Genomic DNA, 22,107 nt, shown 5'->3' with positions numbered 1-22,107 from the left:
CCATTGCATTTCCTATACAACTTATAACAAGTTTTGAAATTCTTATATGCTTCGAGATTAAGACAGGCAAATAATCGTTAGAATACCTAACTCTTTAAAGTTAACGTCCAACTAATGTTAATAATGTGGATTTATTTTCTTAGGCCTAATATAAGCATGGAAGAAAATTTTGCCTAAATTGGATCTAAATTGAGATTTTCTCATTTGTATTTTCCGATTAATTTTCTTTTTTTAACAATAGGAATATTTATAACATTATATAACATACTAAATATAAACTTATATAAAGGAAACAAAAAGGGAAGGCTTTTAATCAATCAAAATAAAAATTACATTTTAAATACTATAATTTATAGTGTTTTGTTCTTAGCTGTTGGATTGGATTTAATTTTATTTTTTTTGGTGATTTTATTTTTGTTTTTATGTTTTTAATTCAAATGTTACAATAAAAGGAAAATGAGGAATTTAAATATCTACATTGCCTTTCCTATAAAACTTATAATATGTCCCATAAAAAAAAATTATAATAAGTTTTATTATTATTTAATTTTGACATTCTTATATGATACGTATTACTTATTAGAGTAAAACGGGCCAATAGTCACTAGAAGACCCAACGATTTAAAATTAACATCCAATCAATGTTGATAATGTGGATTTATTTTCTTAGGGGCCTAAGACAACTGTTGAAGGAAAAACCTACCTAAATTAGATTTGAAATTGAGAATTTTCACCTGTGTATTTGCTTGCTTATCAATTATCTTTTTTTCTTTTTATTTTTTTATCAAGAGGGATGTATACAAGTATACAACATTTAAATAACATACTAAATATAAATTGATAAAAAGGAAACAAAAGGGATAGGCTTTTTAATCAATCAGATAATAATTAATTTTTTAAACCTTAGAATTTAGAAATTAAATACCCCACATTCATAAACTTCAAATTAAACCCTACGTTTTTTAAGTATTTCAATTTAACCCATAAACTTATTAATTAATATAAAATGCTTACATAAACTATAAAAGTGATAAAACAGCGAAATATAACTTAAAATGAAATAATGCTCATCTATAATAAACACGTGTTGAAATTGTTTTGTTTAATAATTTTTTTGTTAATGATATCACTGTAATTTGCTTATAGTTTGAACTAAAATGTTTTCAGAAGTATAAGATTTAATTTATTTCTAAAAGCATGGTGTTTAATTTCAAACTATCCATAAATTATATGATCCAAAATACTTTTAAAATAGTGATATGGAAAGCACAAGAGTTTCAGATTTTTGGGAAAATTCAAAAATGGGTAGCATAAAATTGCTATAGGTGGGCATTTTCAGGGAAGGTTATTGGTATATTGTAGACACCCCATTTTACAACTTGCATTCAACCAACTGGTAGATCTTCAGATTTGTGATACAAAACAAATCTTGATGTTCTAACGATCGTAATGGTATGTCATGGGTTTTGATCGGGCCACTTGATCAAAAGTTATCATACAAACAATTTTCAATGATCATGGCTTGCCTATACAATGGGCTTGATCACATCCTATTCTAAACACTTAATTTTGATTGGTTCTCACAAGAATTAATTTAAAATTAATCAAGTGTGATTTTTGATTGGGTTTCATTTTATTTCTTTTTTTTTTTAAGAAAATAATAAAAAAAAATGTTTTTCTTTATGGCATCTTATCTGCTCTTTTGAAAAAAATTCCGGAGATATGATCCATGAAAAATTCAAAAAAAAAAAAAGAAAAGAAAAAATTCTCAAAAAACGTCATTATCTTCAGCTGTAACTTGAATCACATTTTTGGTCAGAAAAACGTTGAAATTTGGATTTCTCTATTTCTATAAAAGTTGTAGAGAATTAAATTTCCTTTCAAAAAAACATCAACCCCGAATTCCCTCTAGAGAGCTAGTGAGAAAGTAGAAAAAAAGCTATTGAGCAACCATTGTTCTTACTTTGGTTGTAGTTGAGTACTTCCTTGCTTTCTCCCTAGCCCTTTAGGTGATCATTTCCCCTTTTAATTTATGCTGGTAAGTAGTTAACTTTTTTTAATTCTTTATACATGCTAGAATAAATGCTTACAAATCATTATTCACTTCTTTTATGCTATGCTTGGATGAACATGCCTATGTCTTATTGGTTTTCTCTTACATGCTTAGATGAACACTTCTAGGCCGATACACAATTTTCTTTTGAATGCTTAGATGAGCACTTCTAGGCTAAAACACAATTTTCTCTTTAATATTTAGATGAACATGTCTAGGTAGTTATTTTACTTTTTTTTAAATGCTTGAACAAACATGTCAAAGTATTTTGATTTTGTCTAGATAAACATGTCTAGGGTTTTTCCTTTACTTCTCTTCATAATTGCTTGGATGATCAGATATGCTTAAAGGTTTTATTTTTATTTGCTTCTCTTTGCAATTATGTTGATGACAAATAACATGACAATTTTGTTTTTCCCTCACATGCTTAGATGAACATGTCTAGGCTAGGAATTCTTTATTTATATTGATCTCTTGGATGAACATGCCATTACCTTCATTTTTGTTATCTAACAAGTTTTATTTTATTTTTTATTTTTTCTCTTTATGTCAAATTCCCCTAACATATGTTTATTTACACTTCCTGCAAATCACATGTTTATATGACATATTCTTTGTATTTGTTTGACATGACATGACATTGGCCACCTTAACCTAGGAGACCGGTTTTACCGGGCGAGATGGGTGCTTAATCCCTTCCCATCTCGTAAATTAGCCTCCGAACCAAGATCAAGGGTTCTAGACAATGCTCTTGTATTTACAATTTTACTTTTTTTAGAATGTAACTAGGAAATAAAGCAATGTAATTTGCTTTTCTTAGATTGTATCTAGGACAAAAAGCATTGTAAATTTTTGTTACAAAATTTGATGTAAATTGTCATATACATTAATACAACAGAAGTATTTTTCATTAAAGGTTTTCTTGTTTTTCCTTTTAAATTAAATAAGTGGCGACTCCATGTAAAACCCTCGATCTAGGGGGGAGCACATTTTACATATATATATATATATATATATTAATAAAAGAGGCATATTACTTTTCTCAGCAATAGAAGTTAGAAAAGCAATTGATATTCTTTATTTTTAAAATATAATAATAAATAATTGCTTCTCTCTCTCCTCAATTTTATAGATCGTCAAAACAACCCTAATTGCGAATGGTGTTACAATAAAACAAGTTCTTAATTTTATTTGTTACTATTTAAAAATTGAAGATTAAATTTTTTACCACCCGGATTAAAACTAATATTTTCCAATAAAAATTGATTAACGTGAAAATTTTTATGTTTAAAGTACAAAGAGAATGTGTAATTAATAGTAAAATTTAAAACATTAATTTAATTAAAAAGTTATTAATTAAGGTAGTATTGATAAAAGTTACACTCAATTGTAAATAAAATATATTTTGGTAATCACTTAGCGCTCATTTGGGAGAAAGGAATGGAATGGAATGAAAAGAATAATTTTATAATATTCTCTCATTCCCTTGTTTAGGAGCTTTAAGAGAGGGAATAAAAATGTCATTCCCTTATTTGAGAAATTGGGAGTTTAAGTGGAAGAGAATAAAATGGTAGGAGGTAACACTCATTACTCTCTATTTATTTGAAACCTCAAATTTTTATTCCCCGAGAAATTTGGAGGAATTGGAGGGAATGAAGTTAGATTTAATGAATTTTTTACTAAAACTCCTAAAATACCCCTATATATTTAGCCATTTATTTTAAAATAGGGGTCTAATAGTAATATTGTCACAAAATTATTCTATTCAATTCACTCTATGTTACTCTCAAATAAGATTATTTACATTCCATTTATTTGTATTCTTTTATTTTAAAACATCCAAATAAGATTACTTAATTCCATTGCATTCATTTCTTTTCCATTCCTTTCTCTTGCATAAATACAGTCCATTTTATTTCTTTATAATCATTCCATTCCATTCTATTCTATTCTCATATGAGCTCTCAAATGAAGCCCTTGGCCCAATGGTTAACCTTTTAGGATGATGTGTAACATTGTTTCGATTTAAGGACTATAGCCTTCTTCCAACTAAAATAATTAATACTCTGGATGGGGTGATGTTAGATTATGACTTAACTCATTTGAGGAACATCTGTGAACCCCTCATTGATAATAATGTTCCAAAAGAAAAATAACTTATTATATACAAAATACACTAGTAAAAAGATAATACTGACAAAAGTCTTTCAAATACAAAAATAAAATAAAAAACCTTGAAATTTTAGCAGTAGGATTGTTTTCTAAAGTAAAGTCTTTTATGGTTCATTTTGATAGTACTTAAAAGAAGTGATTTGAATTTGAAAGTTTAGTTTAAATGACTTGATAAAGCATGAGATAGCATTTTTTTTTCTATTAATGAAATAAATGGATAAAGATGAGTTTTAGCGATATGTTTTTTTATTTAGAATTCTACTCTAAAGACTAACCTAGTCAAAATGTATGTGTGTGAAACTCTCTTCTGAAAACTTAAACCTCAACTCTTGTCACTTCACACCTCACAAGCACATATACCTATAGAGTGACCGTTAAGTCTAGGGTGCATTGTGATAATATGTAGATATGAAATGATTAAAAGTAAAATATTATTTCAAATTCATAATATTATAATTGTTTTTTTAGTCAAACCTCAAATTATCTTTTCTTGTTAAATTCATATTAAACAATAGGTCCTATTAACAGGTGCCCTTAAAATATTTGTTAATGGACAATTTTAAGAAAATTTTAATACTACGTTTATATGAAATATAAAAATTTGTCAAAAAAGTCATGTAGGGCCCAATAATTTATGGGCCAGGCCCACTTGCTCGTGGGGAGTCCAAAGGCCCAAGCCGAAAAAGGTAATGGCCCGGAGATGCAGCCGAGGACAGTTTCGTCCTCGGCAGACCCAAAGCTCCATTGATGGTAGGGGTAAAAAAGAGATAAAGGAATAAATGTGGAAGGAGATCTAAAATATCTTGGGAGAGTTATCCTTACTACCCTTCCTAGATAAGACTTTGCACCTAACAGAGCCGTATTCTCCAGCTTTATCAACCATCCCCAACAATTCCGGGATTAGACTGATGGGACAAATATCAGTCTTGTAAAGGTTGACCCTACACGTGGACGAAGGACAGCGGACGTAAGCTAGTATAAAAGAAAAAGTAAGTGAACCTAGAAGAGGGCTCTGATCCGATCTCCAAAAAGAAACTCCATGGGTGAAAACACCTTAACAACACATGCGCCATCATAAAAAAAAACCACCGTTGGGTAACCGGGGTAAGACCTTAATGGTCCTCGGATCAAGTCCGAGGAGCCCAACCCCATAAGATGCGATGCTATAGGGCTTAAATATTCAAACCCGACTCCTTTTTCTACAGGAATTCCTCTAAAATCAAGACCGGAACATCGCCCCGTGACCAAAGGCAAGCTTTTCAAGCCCACTCTCTACAAATCATATTGTGAGGGATCTTTCATGTACGAGCCCAACATCATTATTGGGCCCTAAAAGAATCGTGTCCCTACAATTGGCGCCGTCTGTGGGGAAGGCTTGCGCGTTGGCGCGGGTGGCGGTGGAGTCGACTCTCTAGCAAGCAGAGGTTCGTGAGGTTTCCTACGTCTCTGGCAACACACAGCGGTTGCTCCGACATAAACTTCTGCTAGGGGCTATGCCTTGCGGTGCCAACGGCGCGGGCAGCTCTAGGGGCTTTTGGCCACAAACCAGCTCTCCCCGCCCTGGTCTAGGGGCTTACATTCAAAGCATAAACGAAAGTAAAAAAAAAATCTTACAAGTTTTGGACAGAACCAAGGCCTTGCATGGTCCTCGGACTCAAGCCTATAGGGAAACCAAGTACAAAAAATAAAAATTACAAGTTTTGGACAGAACCAAGGCCTTGTATGGTCCTCGGACTCAAGCCTATGGGGAAACCAAGTACCAAAAGAAAAAATCACAAGTTTTGGACAGAACCAAGGCCTTGCATGGTCCTCGAACTCAAGCCTATGGGGAAACCAAGTACAAAAAATAAAAATTACAAGTTTTGGACAGAACCAAGGCCTTGCATGGTCCTCGGACTCAAGCCTATGGGGAAACCAAGTACAAAAAATAAAAATTACAAGTTTTGGACAGAACCAAGGCCTTGCATGGTCCTCGGACTCAAGCCTATGGGGAAACCAAGTACAAAAAATAAAAATCACAAGTTTTGGACAGAACCAAGGCCTTGCATGGTCCTCGGACTCAAGCCTATGGGGAAACCAAGTACAAAAAATAAAAATCACAAGTTTTGGACAGAACCAAGGCCTTGCATGGTCCTCGGACTCAAGCCTATGGGGAAACCAAGTACAAAAAGAAAAAATCAAGTTTTGGACAACCAAGGCCTTGCATGGTCCTCGGACTCAAGAAAACCAAGGGACAGAACCAAGGCCTTGCATGGTCCTCGGACTCAAGCCTATGGGGAAACCAAGTACAAAAAGAAAAAATCACAAGTTTTGGACAGAACCAAGGCCTTGCATGGTCCTCGGACTCAAGCCTATGGGGAAACCAAGTACAAAAAGGAAACCTCAAGTTTTGGACAGAACCAAGGCCTTGCATGGTCCTCGGACCCAAGCCTATGGGGAAACCAACTATTTAAAAAAAAAAAAAAAAAAAAACTATGGCACATAAACCTCAAAATCCATCCGAAGAGAACTCCTCGTTAACAGTTGGGTTAATCCCTTAATTGCACGGATTCCCCGGTCTACCCTCGGATCCCCAGTACCAAAGGGGTTGATGCGATACGGTGCAATGTATTACCCAAAAGCACAATCAAAGTCCCTCGCTACTCGGCCACCCTCTCGGACGAATTATTTCGAGTTTATCGTTCTCAGACATTGGTCTAGCATGCATCGCGCAGCACTCAGCGGTTATCCCGGTTAGTTCTAAGAGTTTAATTTATTAAGGATTACCCTTGTTATACTTGATAATATTTGTGAGTTTAAACCAGTAGGAATCTGCGTTAAGGCATTTTTCTGCCCGGAATATCATTAAGGGCAAGCTTACATTTAATATTCATGCACAAAGTAGTTGTTGCAGAGAATAAAAGTATGTATAAAGAAATAAACACATCTTTTATTAAGACAAAGGAATAGTACAGTGTACAATGAAAAACTGAAACAAGCTTACATTAAAGCTAACTACGTAAGTAAAGAAAAATACAAGAGAGTGAAGATAAAGCCGAGGAGGTAGCACAGAGGAGAGGTTGACTACTGCTTCAAGACCTTATTCCTCCTCAATGCTTTTGCACGTCCATAACTCAGGCAGCAAAAGAACCTAACTTGAGCCTCACACCGCTGAAGGAAAGATGCGGGGAGCCGGAAGCTGAGGAGCCTTCACCAAAAGTTTGCCTGCGACAAGGCAGAGGCGCTGGTGGCGGAGAATCTTTCTTCTGACACACCAAAATTCTGGTATGAACAGAACCTGCTTCGGATTTTGACTAAAAGAGAGAGAAACACCCTTTCCCCTCTATCGAACTGGAATATTCTCTTGAATTTATGCCTCCTTTGCCCGTACATCACTCTTTTGAGTCTCAGGAGGACACGGCGCCTCTGTGGCGGAGAGAGTTCCTTTTCCCCAACCCTCGCCTCAAACATGATGTGCTAAGGGAGGAAACTGAAGGATTTGTGCGTAGGTAAAGCAACTTTCTCTCTTATTTATTTAAAAAGATGAGGTGGTGGCATTTAATTCACGCAGCGTCCCAAGGAACGCTGCAGACAAAATGTCTTTGGCTCGATTTCCAACGTCGTCTGCAACCCTGAGGTTAAAGGAGTCTCGAGAAGGCGCACCTCGAACACTGGGACGCCAAAAAGTACCGCATGACCAAAGACTACGGGAATACCTCTTAATTTGTGGGCCCAGTAAATTCGCGGCCCAGACCCGTTCAGCATAGGGGCCCATGGGACAGAACCAAGGCCTTGCATGGTCCTCGGACTCAAGCCTATGGGGAAACCAAGTACAAAAATAAAAATTACAAGTTTTGGACAGAACCAAGGCCTTGCATGGTCCTCAGACTCAAGCCTATGGGGAAACCAAGTACAAAAATAAAAATTACAAGTTTTGGACAGAACCAAGGCCTTGCATGATCCTCGGACTCAAGCCTATGGGGAAACCAAGTACAAAAATAAAAATTACAAGTTTTGGACAGAACCAAGGCCTTACATGGTCCTCAGACTCAAGCATATGGGGAAACCAAGTACAAAAAATAAAAATTACAAGTTTTGGACAGAACCAAGGCCTTGCATGGTCCTCGGACTCAAGCCTATGGGGAAACCGAGTACAAAAAATAAAAATTACGAGTGTTGAACAGAACCAAGGCCTTGCATGGTCCTCAGACTCAACCCTATGGGGAAACCGAGTACAAAAAATAAAAATTACAAGTGTTGGACAGTACCAAGGCCTTGCATGGTTCTCGGACTCAAGCCTATGGGGAAACCAACTGCTCGGATAGGGAAAGTCCTCGGCTCAAATATTGTAAAATGTTAAGGCCAATAAGAGTGTTAGGATGATGGCGGGACGCTCCGCTATTCGGTAGCCTAAGGGGGCTGTTCATTTTTGCGGGTGATATGTCTTCGAATAATTACTTCCTACACCACATAGAACATCCAGTTCTAATCTCGGCTTTGTTTCGGGCAAGTATCGTTATTTATAGGTGCGCATTGCTATGTCAAACAATTCTATTAAAGTTATGGTGACATCTTTTTATCAGCAAGTATTTTGGCTTTAGTTATCATTGATTCAAATGATATATTATTGTGTCTAGTAGCGCTTGCAAATTTGTAAAAACATAGACAGAACATGCGAAGTAAAATAACAACAACTTTTATTAATATAAAATTATTACAACGTACAAAGTGGGGCTCAAACAAGCCTATACAAAAGGTGAGCTGCCGAAGCAACACTAACATCCGCAGTACAGATAAGTAAACAGTCAGGTGTCTTTTAAACTCGTCTTCAAAGTCTCTCCAATCTCTGCCTCAGTATTGTTTATATCGAAAGAAGAACCTTCTTTGGAAAAAGATGAAGGAGAAGAAAGAAGAATTTGAAGGAGAAGGAAGAAGAATTTGAAGGAGAAGGAAGAAGAGGATGGAGGAGATGAATGAGGAAGATGGAGGACATGAGTAAAGAAGGAGGAGAAGAAGAGAGAAGAGATGAAAAGAAAGAAAAAGGAGCAAAAGAGGGAGAAGTGAAAGCACCAGGAGGGATCTGGTGCTGGGAAGACTAAGAAAAGGAGGCGGAGGGGGCTACCAGTGAACGAAGAGAGGAAGAAGCAGAGATACTTAGTCTCTGCCTCGTTCCTGACTCCTAACACACTGGGGCCATATTAGGTATGCTCGTAAGAGAGCGGTTGGTTACGATGATGGGAATTCTCGACTCAGTCACGTCGAAAGTTTGACGTGATGAGCCCCTGCTTCGGATTTTGGCTGAAAGGAAGGGGGGACAAATCTTAAGTCTCCGCCATCCTTGTCCTGACCGAGCCATTTCGAGCTTCGTTAAGACAGGGCGTTTCTGGGAAGGGAATGGTTTTTTCATTACTTACTGCTATGGCGAGTGTATTTCAGGTTAAGGAATAACCGGAGAGTAAAAGTAAACTCCGGAAGGAATCTAAGGGTTTTCAAATCTTGGAGGGATTAAAGGGATTCATCTGTGGGAGAAACGATTCTTGTTTCTCCTCTTTATATAGGGGACGAAGAGGAGAATACTTAATGTGTTCAGATCCCCGAGGAAATCTGCAGACACGAATACACCCGTTTCGTTCCCCCACGCCATCAATAACCGTCAAATCTGGGAGGTCTCGTGAAGGGAAGATATTAAAGACGTGCTTCGGATAACCAAACGGCATAGGCGCATCATGAAGAAATTAAGAGGAGCATCTTGTAGACCGGTACACTTCTTGGGCAGGTGAAGAGTCGCCAGCGTCAGTCAAAGGCTGAATTAAGTGAGTCACAATAAAGGCTTGGTATTACCAAAACCCCCCATTCCAACCAGGATGTTGGACAGCAGGGTTTTGAGGGGCTATTGTGGGGCCCAATAATTTATGGGCCTAGCCCACTTGCTCGTGGGGAGTCCAAAGGCCCAAACCGAAAAAGGTAATGGCCCGGAGATGCAGCCGAGGACAGTTTCGTCCTCGGCAGACCCAAAGCTCCATTGAGGGTAGGGGTAAAAAAGAGATAAAGGAATAAATGTGGAAGGAGATCTAAAATATCTTGGGAGAGTTATCCTTACTACCCTTCCCAGATAAGACTCTGCACCTAACAGAGCCGTATTCTCCAGCTTTATCAACCATCCCCAACAATTCCGGGATTAGACTGATGGGACAAATATCAGTTTTGTAAAGGTTGACCCTACACTTGGACGAAGGACAGCGGACGTAAGCTAGTATAAAAGAAAAAGTAAGTGAACCTAGAAGAGGGCTCTGATCCGATCTCCAAAAAGAAACTCCATGGGTGAAAACACCTTAACAACACATGCGCCATCATAAAAAAAAACCACCGTTGGGTAACCGGGGTAAGATCTTAATGGTCCTCGGATCAAGTCCGAGGAGCCCAACCCCATAAGATGCGATGCTATAGGGCTTAAATATTCAAACCCGACTCCTTTTTCTACAGGAATTCCTCTAAAATCAAGACCAGAACATTGCCCCGTGACCAAAGGCAAGCTTTTCAAGCCCACTCTCTACAAATCATATTGTGAGGGATCTTTCATGTACGAGCCCAACATCATTATTGGGCCCCAAAAGAATCGTGTCCCTACAAGTCAGTTGAATTTTTAAATTTTTTTATAAAAAGTTTCTAAAAATAGTTTCTAAACTAACGCCCTTAGACCATTTGTTAACTTTTCTCTTAAATAATTTATAATAGTAACTATTTATCAAATCTCATGATTTTAAATCTTTAAATGGCAAACACAACTTAGTGATTTCAATGAACTCAAAGTAAGCTACATAAAGTGAGCTACATTATGAAAGTATGTTCTAGAGTGTAACGCTTACATTTAATGACCATTTGGTACAACTAATATTTATTTGCAAAAAATGTGTAGTTTCGAAGAAAAAAAAAAAGTGTACCTAAAAAAGGGGTCATTCTATGGTAATGAGGTTTTAAAATCTTACACTTTAATCAAATTCGATTTCAAACAAACAGACCCTTAAGTCTTGTGGCATAAACATAGCAAGTAAGACTCAACTTTTAGAATAGGGCATATCATATGATCCAAGCAAGCTTGGATTTATGGATTAAGCTCTCGTTCACTAATTTTCTACTAATTACTGCAAAATTTGATGCATCCTTTTGTTTTCAAATATTAATACAGTTATACATTTTTGTCACAAAATCAAAAATATCCACCATTACAAATACAGAAAAAAAGGCCTTTATAATAAGGACCTCTGCCATTAAGAGTTTCACAAAGCCTTCATCCACCACCAACCATTTAAGGTGAATGTATTTTGAAGTTGTCAATGGCCTATTTTGGCCCAGTGACACCTCCATCTTTATGGTGGCTTGGCTTCATATCTAGAACTAATTTTCAGTAGATTCACCTAAAGAAAAACAACAATGAACCTATTGTTGCTTCTTATACAATAATGGACCAAATGAAGTCACTGAAATTAATCCTTTCAAATTATGTATTAGTTCATGGGATGGTCTCATGAACTACCCTCTCACATTATGTAGGATCGACATATATTGTCAAAGAGAAGTATAGAAAATTGTCTCATAAAATACATTTTTCCTCACTTGCTACCCAAGGATCCCAAACTCCAGTGAGTGGAGCTCCTTCAATAGAGTTTAAGTGGTTTATTTTTAATAGTAGTAACTTGTGAAAATCTAAATATTTTTATAGTTGAAATTAGAGTTGTAAATTAACCAACTGTTTATTTATAGTTTGAACTTAGCTCGGCAAAGACTTCTTTATGGTTGTTTGTTTAGCAATCCTAAGTTTAGGCTGATTATTTTGGATCATAAAGACAATTACCGTCAATGATAGAAGTTTTCACTTTTCCATGAACTAGTTTTTTATTTATTTATTTATTTTTTTTTATTGGATAATAAATTATAGATAATTAAACTAGTGAAAAATTGGGAATAAACAATTACAGTCATTACAAATTTATGATTGTGTTTTTAAATGGAATTATATATTCTTTATTAAAGAAAATATAATTGGATAAGATTTGAATGGAGGGTTTAAATATAAATTTTTTTTTTTTGAGAAGGTAAATATAAATAGAATTTTAAAATCATTTACATAATATATATAATAAAATAATGATGCGTGGAAAAAAAATACATCAACAAGAATAAAAAAAAAAAAAAAGGTTCACATTAAAAAGACACTTATAAAATTTTGTTCCCTATCTTTTACTTTTACTTTTTGTCTAAATATAAATTTAAACAATTATAATTATTATTATTAGGAATTTATTATGATTGTGTTTTTATATGGAACTATATATTTCACTACTTTTTTAGGAAAATATATTTTACTGTTTACTTTTTTAGGAAAATATATTTTACTGTTTAAAAAATATGATTTCTTAGGATTTGAATGAAAGGTTTAAATATATAATATAATATAACTTAATCAGTTAACAAATATATAAAATAACAATAAGGTGTAAAATTATGAGATTTCAAAAGTTTATGTGATAAAATATTATGAAGTTGACCAAAAGTCAAATGCCTTTGGTTTTATGTATCATAGCAATTATATGAATGAATGCCCAATTAATTTAAGTGATTGGTACATAGAGCTTATCAATTATATAATTTTATATTTATTTAAATAAAAATGAAAAATTTTAAGCCTTTTGGTAAAGAAGAAAGACATATATTTATAAAAATATTTATATTATGAACAAAATTAGATACAATACTTTAGTTGCAATATATTAAGTTCTTCAATTAAATTCATATATGTAGTTGAATTGTATCTAATTCTTCTTGGCAAAGATAGCATTCTTTGTGTAGGGTCACAATTTGAGGCCCAAGCCCAAAAATATGGAGTCTTGGTCCAATGAGCTCAATACAATGAATTTGTAGAGAATGAGTCAAAGAACTAGGTCCTAATGAGTTAGACAACAGCTAGTGTTGAATTGTGTGGTGATCAAACAAAAATAAAAGATGCTGATATCAATAAACTTTCAGTCCGAGGAGGTTAAATCTGTATATAATAATCACTCTAGAATATCAGAATGGTTCAGATTGCTATACTATTTTTTCTCTCTCCTTTCCGATCCCCCTCCATGAAAGAGTCCTTCACCTTATATATCCTCATTTGAATAATCTTTATCCTCCACTTGTTAATTATCCGAAACTCTACTTGAGTACTTGTCTCATCAAATACCCTCTCTATCTCTCTATGAGTTGCAGTAGTTAAGGTAACACTGTTCAAAAGTCTTCTTTACATAAATGTGGCCAGAAAAGTAGCTGCAATGCATTTAATGTGGTGGTGACAGCCTTCTCTTAGATATTTTTAGGTTTTCTTCCTTCTCATGTGTCCACGAAGCACATCTATGTCATTGAAGTTTCTTGGAAGGTCACTTTAATTGCTGGATTATATATTTTGAACACTATTCATTAAGTTCGAGGAGTATGTACTCCTCAGACAATCCTTCATTTGCTCTGTGCTAATGGGACTTGGTCTGGGAATATCTCATAATTATTTGCTTCTCCTCAGACCCATTTGTATCATCGGATAAAGTCCAAGGCCCAATATACGATCTTGGGCCCTTACCCTTACACTTTGTATTGTATAGGTCAATAAAGACAGATATTTGAATTTAATTGGGAACCTAATGTACTATACTACCTAATTTATTGTTTCTAAGTCTTACCCATATTTTTTTCTTAAAAAAAAAAAAGTCTTACCCATATTTCTTATATGTACATGTTAATTTTATGCCTATGTGATGAACACCATATTAAATAATAAAAATGTAAACTAAAGAAAATATTTCAATAATATAACTAAGATTGAATGGTAAAGTATTAATAATATAATAACTAAGATTGAACGGTAAAATGTTAAAAATATAAGAAAAAAAAATACTTTTAGTTAAATGAATAAGACTCAACATGTCAGACCTATAGTTGAAAAAAAAATGAAAATAAAAAACCAAATATTATAATAGTTTAGAAGATAGTTTAAAATAATAATTAAATTCCTTTTTAAATTTCTTGACTCTTTTCTTATTTGAGTTTCAGTGGAGCATTTTTTTTTTGAGAAGAGAATATTTTTCAATTAAAAAAATATTTTTAAAATATTTTCACTTATAGTTAACTGTTTTAATAATTTTAATATATTTATTACAATAAGTTATCTAGTGCAAAAATTTATAAAATATTATTAAAACAAATCAACATAAATAATGGAACTTTAATTAAATTTTAAAAACTTTTCGCAGCTGAATTTTCATGGAAGTAATACTTTTTCAAACAAATATTTTGGAACTTCACCGATAGAGTTTCACTTTTTTTTTTTTTTTTTGAGAAACTATAGAGTTTCACTTATAGTAACTATGTTAGTTATTTTAATATACTGATAGTAATAGTAACAGTATGCCCTTTAATTATAGCATGCCACGTAAACAAAGAGAAAAATATTGAAAAAACAATAAAAAAAAAAGAAAAAAAAGAGGAAGGACCACAATATGTTGGACACAATTTTATTACATAGTAGATAATATTGTATAATTTTAATTAAAGTTTAAGGAGTCTAATAATTTAAAATGTACTTTAATCTCACTGACCCTTGTAGGCAGGATGTACCTCCTTACGCAGAGAGTGCTTGGAGGTTTAGAGTAAAGAAGTTTAAATAGCAAGGACAAAAAAGGATAAGAAGAAAAAGAAAGAATAAAGGATAAATAATTTACTTTATTCACCCTCACAAAAATCCATTTATACGGTTAATTTTCAATACTTTGGGGCTTGCCTCCACTCGTTATTCTAAGTTCTAACTTTATTTGTTTGGATGAAAAACAAAGTAATAGGAAAACAATTTCTTATATTAAATAATAAAAAAAAAAATACAAGTTAGGGTACGTTAGGGTAAAAAGAAAAATACAAGTTAGGATAATTTTGAGATCCAACCTTTTTAAAACATAAAATAAATTCTCAACCTTTTTAATACTAACTACTCAATAAACTAATACAAATAAATTCTAAACCATCAAAAACTTTTCCAATGATAACTTTTATATCTCTTTTTGATCCTTTTTTTTTTTTTTTTTTTTAAAGATTTTATTAATTAAGTGTTGATTGACATTGCCTTCCTACACAAACAACTTTGCTTTTCCACTAAATAATCCAAGAAATAAAAAATGCTTTCTTATTTAGGGTTTGATTTCATGAATAATTTTATTTATTTATTTATATAATTATTTAGATTTATAAGAAATATTAAGATTTAAATTTTTTTTAAGAATATTTTACCTAAGGCAAAAAAAAAGAAAAGACATTGGACTGTCTTGATGATAAAACACAGGACTAACCGACCAAAAGTCTTTTTTTGGGTCAAAATGGTAGTGGCAGTTGTTTCGGTTACAAAGTGGAACCTTTTTTCCATTCAAACATAAACAAAGGGACTCTCTCCCTCCTTCCTCTGAACCCCGGTAGGATTCTCTCTCTCTCTCTCTCTCTCTCTCTCCTATTCTGTAGTGAGATGGGTTTCTTCCACTTTTCTTCTCAAAATTTTTGTTAAAATATATACATTTTTTTTTTTTCTTGAGAGTACAAAATGTTCTAATAAGTTACAATTTTGTTAAAACTTTATCAGCGATTTAGGGAATATGGAAGCACCACCTTTGTCAATGGAATTTCACCCTAAAGAGAATAACAAAATTGAAGTCACATTTATGGAACAAAGTTCGTGCCTAGTCCTTTTTTTGGCAGATTTTTTTTATTCTCTCTCTATCTTTTTCTGGCTAAGATGTATTTCTCCATGAATGGTTGTTACTATTAAGGGAAAATGAAACAAGTGGTTATATTATAAATAACATTTTTCAATATTCTTGGATTTTAGTTTTTATTAATAGTGACATTGTTGTTTTTAGGTAGAGATCATCAGAAAAAGGATATGATGGGGCAAGTGCAAGTGCAAGTCCAGTCTGATGAAGGGAATTTCACTTTGCTAGAACCTGAACAAAATTCCAGTGGGATTTATGATAAGCCTCTTTCATGCTTTGGTTGTGGCATTGGTTGGTTCTCGTAAGTCTCAATTTTTTGTGCATCATTTTTTATTTATTTATTTTAATCATTGGTTTTTATAATTTTTGGTAGCTAGAGATTTATGATGTGAGTTTGGATGTGTTTGTCAGATTTCTTCTGGGATTTGTATTTCCACCACTATGGTATTTTGCTACAGTGCTTTATTTTGGAAATTACTATCATAAAGACCCGAGAGAACGACCTGGTCTTGCAGCATCTGCAATTGCTGTGAGTAAAGAAATGACATTTATTTTCACTTTCTAGTTTTTCTTATGTTTGTTTTTCCAAATTCTATGTTGCTCATTATACTTCTTGCTTCAAATCATTTGCAGGCATTGTTTTGCTCTTTGATTGTCTTGATTACCCTGCTTGCAGTTTTCTGTGGCATAAAAATTTCTCATCCTGGATGATAGTTTCTTTGCCTGACAAAAATGCGGGACTTGTTGTGTCAGCAATTTTTTTATTTATTAACTAGTTAGAGTGTTCCAAATATTGAGGTTCTACATGATTTTGTATATAAATGTAGCCATATGAAATTGACTTAGGTGAAAACATAGTTTCAGATGGTCTTTCATTTTCAATTGAATGATGTTTTATTTGACCAAAGGAAGCTGATCTTAAATGCTCTTGCAATTAGAATTTGAAATTACTTTTATTTATTTATTTAATTCCTGACAATGATAGATCCTTGTCTTTTAATTTGAAAAGGAAATAGACAAATATTGGCATAACTTGATGAAAATGCATCACCAAAAAAATGTCATATTGAATTGTCAATCAACAACAGAATTATTCGAAAGAAAACAGCCAAAGAACACAAAGAAACATCTAGGTCTGTGCTACTAGTGCTATGATACAAATACAACACTGTGGAAAACTATGCTTTCTCACTCGCTCAATTCAACATAAGAATATATTCCCAAAAAAAAAAAAAGAATAAAATCAGCACAACAATGTACATCTTCCACTGCTCCTTCAGAACCCATCCCTGTGAGCCTCTCCATCTATGGTCTCTTTTGTTGATGCCATTGCCATTGAATGTGAGTTCTTAAGTTCCTCCAGCTGCAACACATTTTAGAAGTCGGTGAATAAAAAATAATGCATGGTTGAAACAAAGAAATAATGGGCATCAAGAAAGATCATCATGAGGCTAAGTTACTATGCTCAAACTTTGCCTCCAAGGTTATCACTCTGCACAGACATTCTAGTTTGGCTAATACTGTGGGTTTTGCAAGTAATTGCCATATATTAGTTTGCTGGAGAAACCAAAAGAAATGCCTCAAGATAATGACCCTGAAGAGAGGTAATTGGAATGGTGACCTTTACAAATCTCAATTATTTCACAACCCAAGTGTCATATTCAAACTAACTATTGCGTTTATGTTGCAGACATCCATTTTGACACAATTTTTAAAACATCAATAGGATGGCAACGGTCCCTCATTTTAGTTCATTGATTAGATTGTTAAATTAATAAAGAGGTGCACATTTTTCTTTGAGGACGTTAAATACTTAAAATTTAACCTCCCAAGTCCTTCAAAGTCAGAAAAGGCAGTTATAAAACACAAACTACATTTTTTTTCATATCATGTTGTTGACCATCTAACTATAAGTTTGATTTTCATCTTGTGCCTTGGCTTGGATGCAAATCCTCAACAGATTGCAAGAGAAAGTAACAGCACTAGTAAATTCAGTGTGAAGTTTGCATCATGCAAACAAAGGTGATCTATCAGTCACCCTCCCTCCACCAAACTAAGGCAATTAAGTATCTTCATTTGCTGTAACATCCTACATGTCAATCAGTCAATGTCGCTGCTATGATCAATGTGTAGAAGTACTCCAAATCAATTAAGGCCTTCTCCATATTAGAAAATATACATTTAATAAAGAAAATCTTTTAACCAAAAAAAAATATCAATGTGTAGAAGTACTCCAAATTAATTACGGCCTTCTCCACATTAGAAAATATACATTTAATAAAGAAAATCACTTAAACCAAAACAAATATTGTTGTCTACTTTGTCTTATCTTATACAACTGTCCACACAAAAATCTTTAGAACTCATAATATTTTCAGATTAGTAAGAGAAGGAGATAACAAGTGCAAAATCCATCAAAGTTATCTATATCAGCAGTGTCCACTAGTTGCTCTAATTTTTTTATCTCTGTTGGGCATTTTCACATTGATAACTGTTTCTATAAAATTGAAGTCAACTATGCCCCAGTTTCCAACCAATTGAGGTTCTGTTGGTATTACTAAAGGGGTAACAGGCCCTGCTAAAGTTGTGAAAGAAGGCCCAATACTTGATACCATGTATAGAAGATATCATCAATATAAATATACAAAAAAATGCAAAATGTAACCAATACCTGAAGAATATTCAAAATATTTCTTTTTCCTAAGGAGTTAAGGCAAATCATAGTGTACGTAAAAATGTTTGCTTGGATCTGTAGAGTATTTTCCCTTCTATTGTATTAACTTATCTCCATTCCAAATCCTTGAATACTAAAGACAGGCTAACTGGCACATAGAACAGCATATCATTGATGCATCTGAATTCTGAACATGTCAGACGAGTTCCAACTATGTAAAATTGTAAAGGATTAATTTGATTCCAGCTACATGGCTTACATGTGGATGACACTTGTCACATAACAAAGCACAACAGCAACGAAACATCATACCAAGAAATTTTGTGGACATTACTATTGCAAACCTGGCTGGTAGGGTCATGGTAGTCAAAGGCGAGGTGGGTGCCACTATGGCACCTCTAAGGCTCTAACGTGAGGCACCGTTAGAAAGGCACTTGCCCATAGAACCTAGGCAAGCGCCTTAAACCATGAAAAAGGAACTGTTCCTTTTGTTTAGATACATATGATTTAAGTTCAATATGTATAATAACTATATTTAAAATTTGACACCTTGCTTTAATCTGACTAGTGCCTTTTTGTCGCCTCACGCCACTGGTGATTCAAGGCCTTGGCACCTTAAGGTTGCCTTTCACCTTTGACTACCTTGGCCAGGGTAATTTCTTATTTTATGGTCAGGTTAAATGTGGCATTTAGGAAAAATGAGGCACTTTGATTGATTCCAAATAGAGATGATGCAAGTACCTAAATCTAGAGCAAACTTGAAAAGCAGGGAGCTTGAAGTTCAAAAACTTATTCGGAAGGAGTGAATGTCTCCTGACATAGAAAATCTGTTAGTAATTTGAAACTTTTAGTGCATAAACTCCTGAAAGAAGAGATCCTATTGAGTTCCCTCGTCATGTCCTATTGACCTGTTCATACCATTCAACTTATATGTGCGTTTATGCAACATGGTATGAATAAAACCAATAGGTTCTCTGACCTATCAGTATTATATCGACAGATGCCTGCAGACAAATATTTGATGGATTTACTACAAAGAAATTTTGTGTTCAGTGGAATTCTAATTGCGCAACTAATTTTACAAAGTAAAAAGTGATCCTTATTTCTACTACAAACTCTCTCAAATTGTAAATCTGGTGCTACATCATTTTGTACTTTTATTTTACAAAAAGAATGTGTGACCATGGTGCTACCATACAATCATCATTATAATACCTAGCCTTTACATTTGAATCTGATCAATCTGTTTTGTTCATCTGCACACATTTAGTTATTTCAGCATTTATCACCTATATACAAGTGCATATTCAGAATCCAAAAATGAGAATTTCTATATGAATATCATTAGTCACTAATTGTATGTAGTGCAAAATGTAGGCATATTCCACAATCATAAACGCACCTCTTTGCAAGTTTCTTGGTGTTCTGCTAGAAGCTCATCATATTTTATTTGCAAATTTGACAATTCAGCTTGTAGCATTTCATATTCAGATACAGACGGACCACCTAGTTTTTGTTGGATGAATCTGCCAAAAGAAATCTATAAGATATTATATATGAAAAGCATACCCAATCACATAGCAATTCTCTCTGTAATTTAGTATATGACCCTGATATATTTTATCCAAACAAGCAAAAATAGGATGATCAGTCACTGAAGAAACTGAACTCGGAGTGGGAACAGTACATTTGTGTTAAGGCAGTTTCTCAATTATGTTCACACTATGGAAGAAAGTTATTCTTCTTTCTTCATTATTAAAGAGAGATTGTTACTTTCAGGGGATCAATTTTTAACATATTCAGATAAATGAAAATGTATTAAAGGATTAGGATAAACTAGAGTTTTTAGCTAACTTCACCATGGAGTTACTAAAATCTTCCATCTATTTCGAAATGCATGGATTGGATTTAGCCATGTTATCAACATTAAACTATTACCATTTTAGTGTCTATTTAGATTAATGATAATATGGAAAAATCCAATCCTCTCATTTCAAAATGGATGGATAGGATTTAGAAACTCCATTGTAGGGCTACTCTAAGAACTCAAAAGGATCTTAATCCATGAATGAACCTTTTTTCTATATGATTGGGAAGTAACACATACACTCAGTGGGTCTTAAACTCACAAGCCAGAACCTTATCTTCTACCATATTCCTGTTAGAGGAGGAGGTACCATTTGAGTTAAAACTCATTGGCAATGAAAATATATCATCCTTCTTACCAAATGTGTCACTGTATACTTAACAAAGATTCGTCTCCTCCTTGAACTCACTTGATTGGTATCTTGATTTTAGCTTTAAATCTCATTCTTAATCAAGGCATCATTTTTCACAACTTTACCATTTTGTTGGACATCATTCAATTTGGACAACCAAACACTTCAAAAGATCAATTTTAGCAATAACATGCGGTAGTTACATCTACCGTTACAACTCTCTTACCTTTTAAAATACTTCCATGTAGATGCTAGCCATATGGTTTACACTACAAGCCAAAACACCCTTTTCATTAATTAAAAAACTTTGTCATTTAAACAAGATTTCTTTCACTAATTCAACTGAACCAGGCAGACCCATCTCCTTTTCTGCCTCTGCAGTTTGTTTGTATGGGGGTTTTGTTTTTTTGGTGTGAATCTAATCTAACACAGATATACAAGAATGACTTCATATAACCAGTTCATATGCCTAAAAACACACACACATTTGCTTAAAAAACTAAAAGAAAACGAACTTACTCAAGGGCAGAAGAAGGCTTGTCATTCTGCTCATACAATGAAACTAGAACTGACCCCAAAAAAAAAAAAAAGTCAGGTAAAAAGTTAACATGAAAGGAAAAATAAATTCATAGTAATTTGCAAGAGAGAGAGAGAGAACCTTTGGTGAGAGCATCAAGAACTCCACTTGAATCCAAATATTTCCTAAATGCTTCTTTCTTTGCCTCTTTTTCCTAATGTTAAAAGTTATTTGTGGATCTTGAGAATGTCAGATATTTCATATGATATTATGATTGCAAAAGCCAATTACCCATATAAATATAATATAATATATGTTACATTTGCTTCTCAAAAAAAAAAAATATGTTACATTTTTTTTTTTTTTTCATACATTCAGACATACCTCTTTGTGTCGCATCATGATCTTCTTCTGTTCTGCTGTCTGACTCTCACTTCTAACTTCTAACCACACTCCAGGGGGTTTTCTCTCTCCAGTGGCAATGAAGGTGTGGTATCTGTTTGGGCTTTTAGGCTTTTATTCTTGTGTTTTCCCGGGCAAACTGTTTTGTGGACCAACTTCTTGGGTTTGGGCTCGACCCATTATGTATATTTGCTAATGATTTCATGTTTTTTATTATTATTAATTTTATTGCTCACAATCTTGTCGTTTGGGTAGCTTGGAAGTGGAACTTGACTTTCGAGCCCAGTCCAACTCCTCTATCCCTAGCT

The 22,107-nt window shown here is 33.7% G+C and overlaps 2 protein-coding genes across 2 annotated transcripts; one reads left to right on the top strand and one right to left on the bottom strand.

Annotated features, from left to right (window-relative positions):
• The first annotated feature begins 15,614 nt into the window (after positions 1-15,614).
• Positions 15,615-16,747, top strand: LOC115958898. Its single transcript, XM_031077192.1, has 5 exons — positions 15,615-15,693; positions 15,858-15,946; positions 16,135-16,288; positions 16,399-16,516; positions 16,621-16,747. Exons 2-5 carry the CDS (start codon positions 15,871-15,873, stop codon positions 16,696-16,698), a joined length of 426 nt encoding a protein of 141 aa, XP_030933052.1. The 5' UTR covers positions 15,615-15,693; positions 15,858-15,870; the 3' UTR covers positions 16,699-16,747.
• Positions 16,748-17,046: 299 nt separating this feature from the next.
• Positions 17,047-21,891, bottom strand: LOC115990410 (c-Myc-binding protein homolog). The gene is made up of 5 exons (XM_031114246.1): positions 21,782-21,891; positions 21,539-21,611; positions 21,400-21,448; positions 20,064-20,187; positions 17,047-17,350 (listed from the first exon to the last, which is right to left on the bottom strand). Exons 1-5 carry the CDS (start codon positions 21,797-21,799, stop codon positions 17,264-17,266), a joined length of 351 nt encoding a protein of 116 aa, XP_030970106.1. The 5' UTR covers positions 21,800-21,891; the 3' UTR covers positions 17,047-17,263.
• Positions 21,892-22,107: the final 216 nt, after the last annotated feature.

This window comes from Quercus lobata, chromosome 1, assembly GCF_001633185.2.
Source record: "Quercus lobata isolate SW786 chromosome 1, ValleyOak3.0 Primary Assembly, whole genome shotgun sequence".
Classification (NCBI taxonomy): Eukaryota; Viridiplantae; Streptophyta; class Magnoliopsida; order Fagales; family Fagaceae; genus Quercus; species Quercus lobata.
The sequence above is the reverse complement of the archived record's forward strand: the minus strand, read 5'-3'. Positions and strand labels throughout refer to the sequence as shown.

Excerpts from the sequence above, each read along its gene's own strand:
- LOC115990410 (XM_031114246.1), bottom strand. Across the intron at positions 20,188-21,399 it reads AAGCCTTCTTCTGCCCTTGA|ATTCATCCAACAAAAACTAG; the intron begins GTAAGTTCGTTT and ends TTCTTTTGGCAG. Across the intron at positions 17,351-20,063 it reads ACCAAGAAACTTGCAAAGAG|CTGGAGGAACTTAAGAACTC; the intron begins GTGCGTTTATGA and ends AATGTGTTGCAG.
- LOC115958898 (XM_031077192.1), top strand. The coding sequence starts at position 15,871 with ATGGAAGCACCACCTTTGTCAATGGAATTTCACCCTAAAGAGAATAAC. Across the intron at positions 15,947-16,134 it reads AGTCACATTTATGGAACAAA|GTAGAGATCATCAGAAAAAG; the intron begins GTTCGTGCCTAG and ends TGTTGTTTTTAG. Across the intron at positions 16,517-16,620 it reads TTGCAGCATCTGCAATTGCT|GCATTGTTTTGCTCTTTGAT; the intron begins GTGAGTAAAGAA and ends AATCATTTGCAG.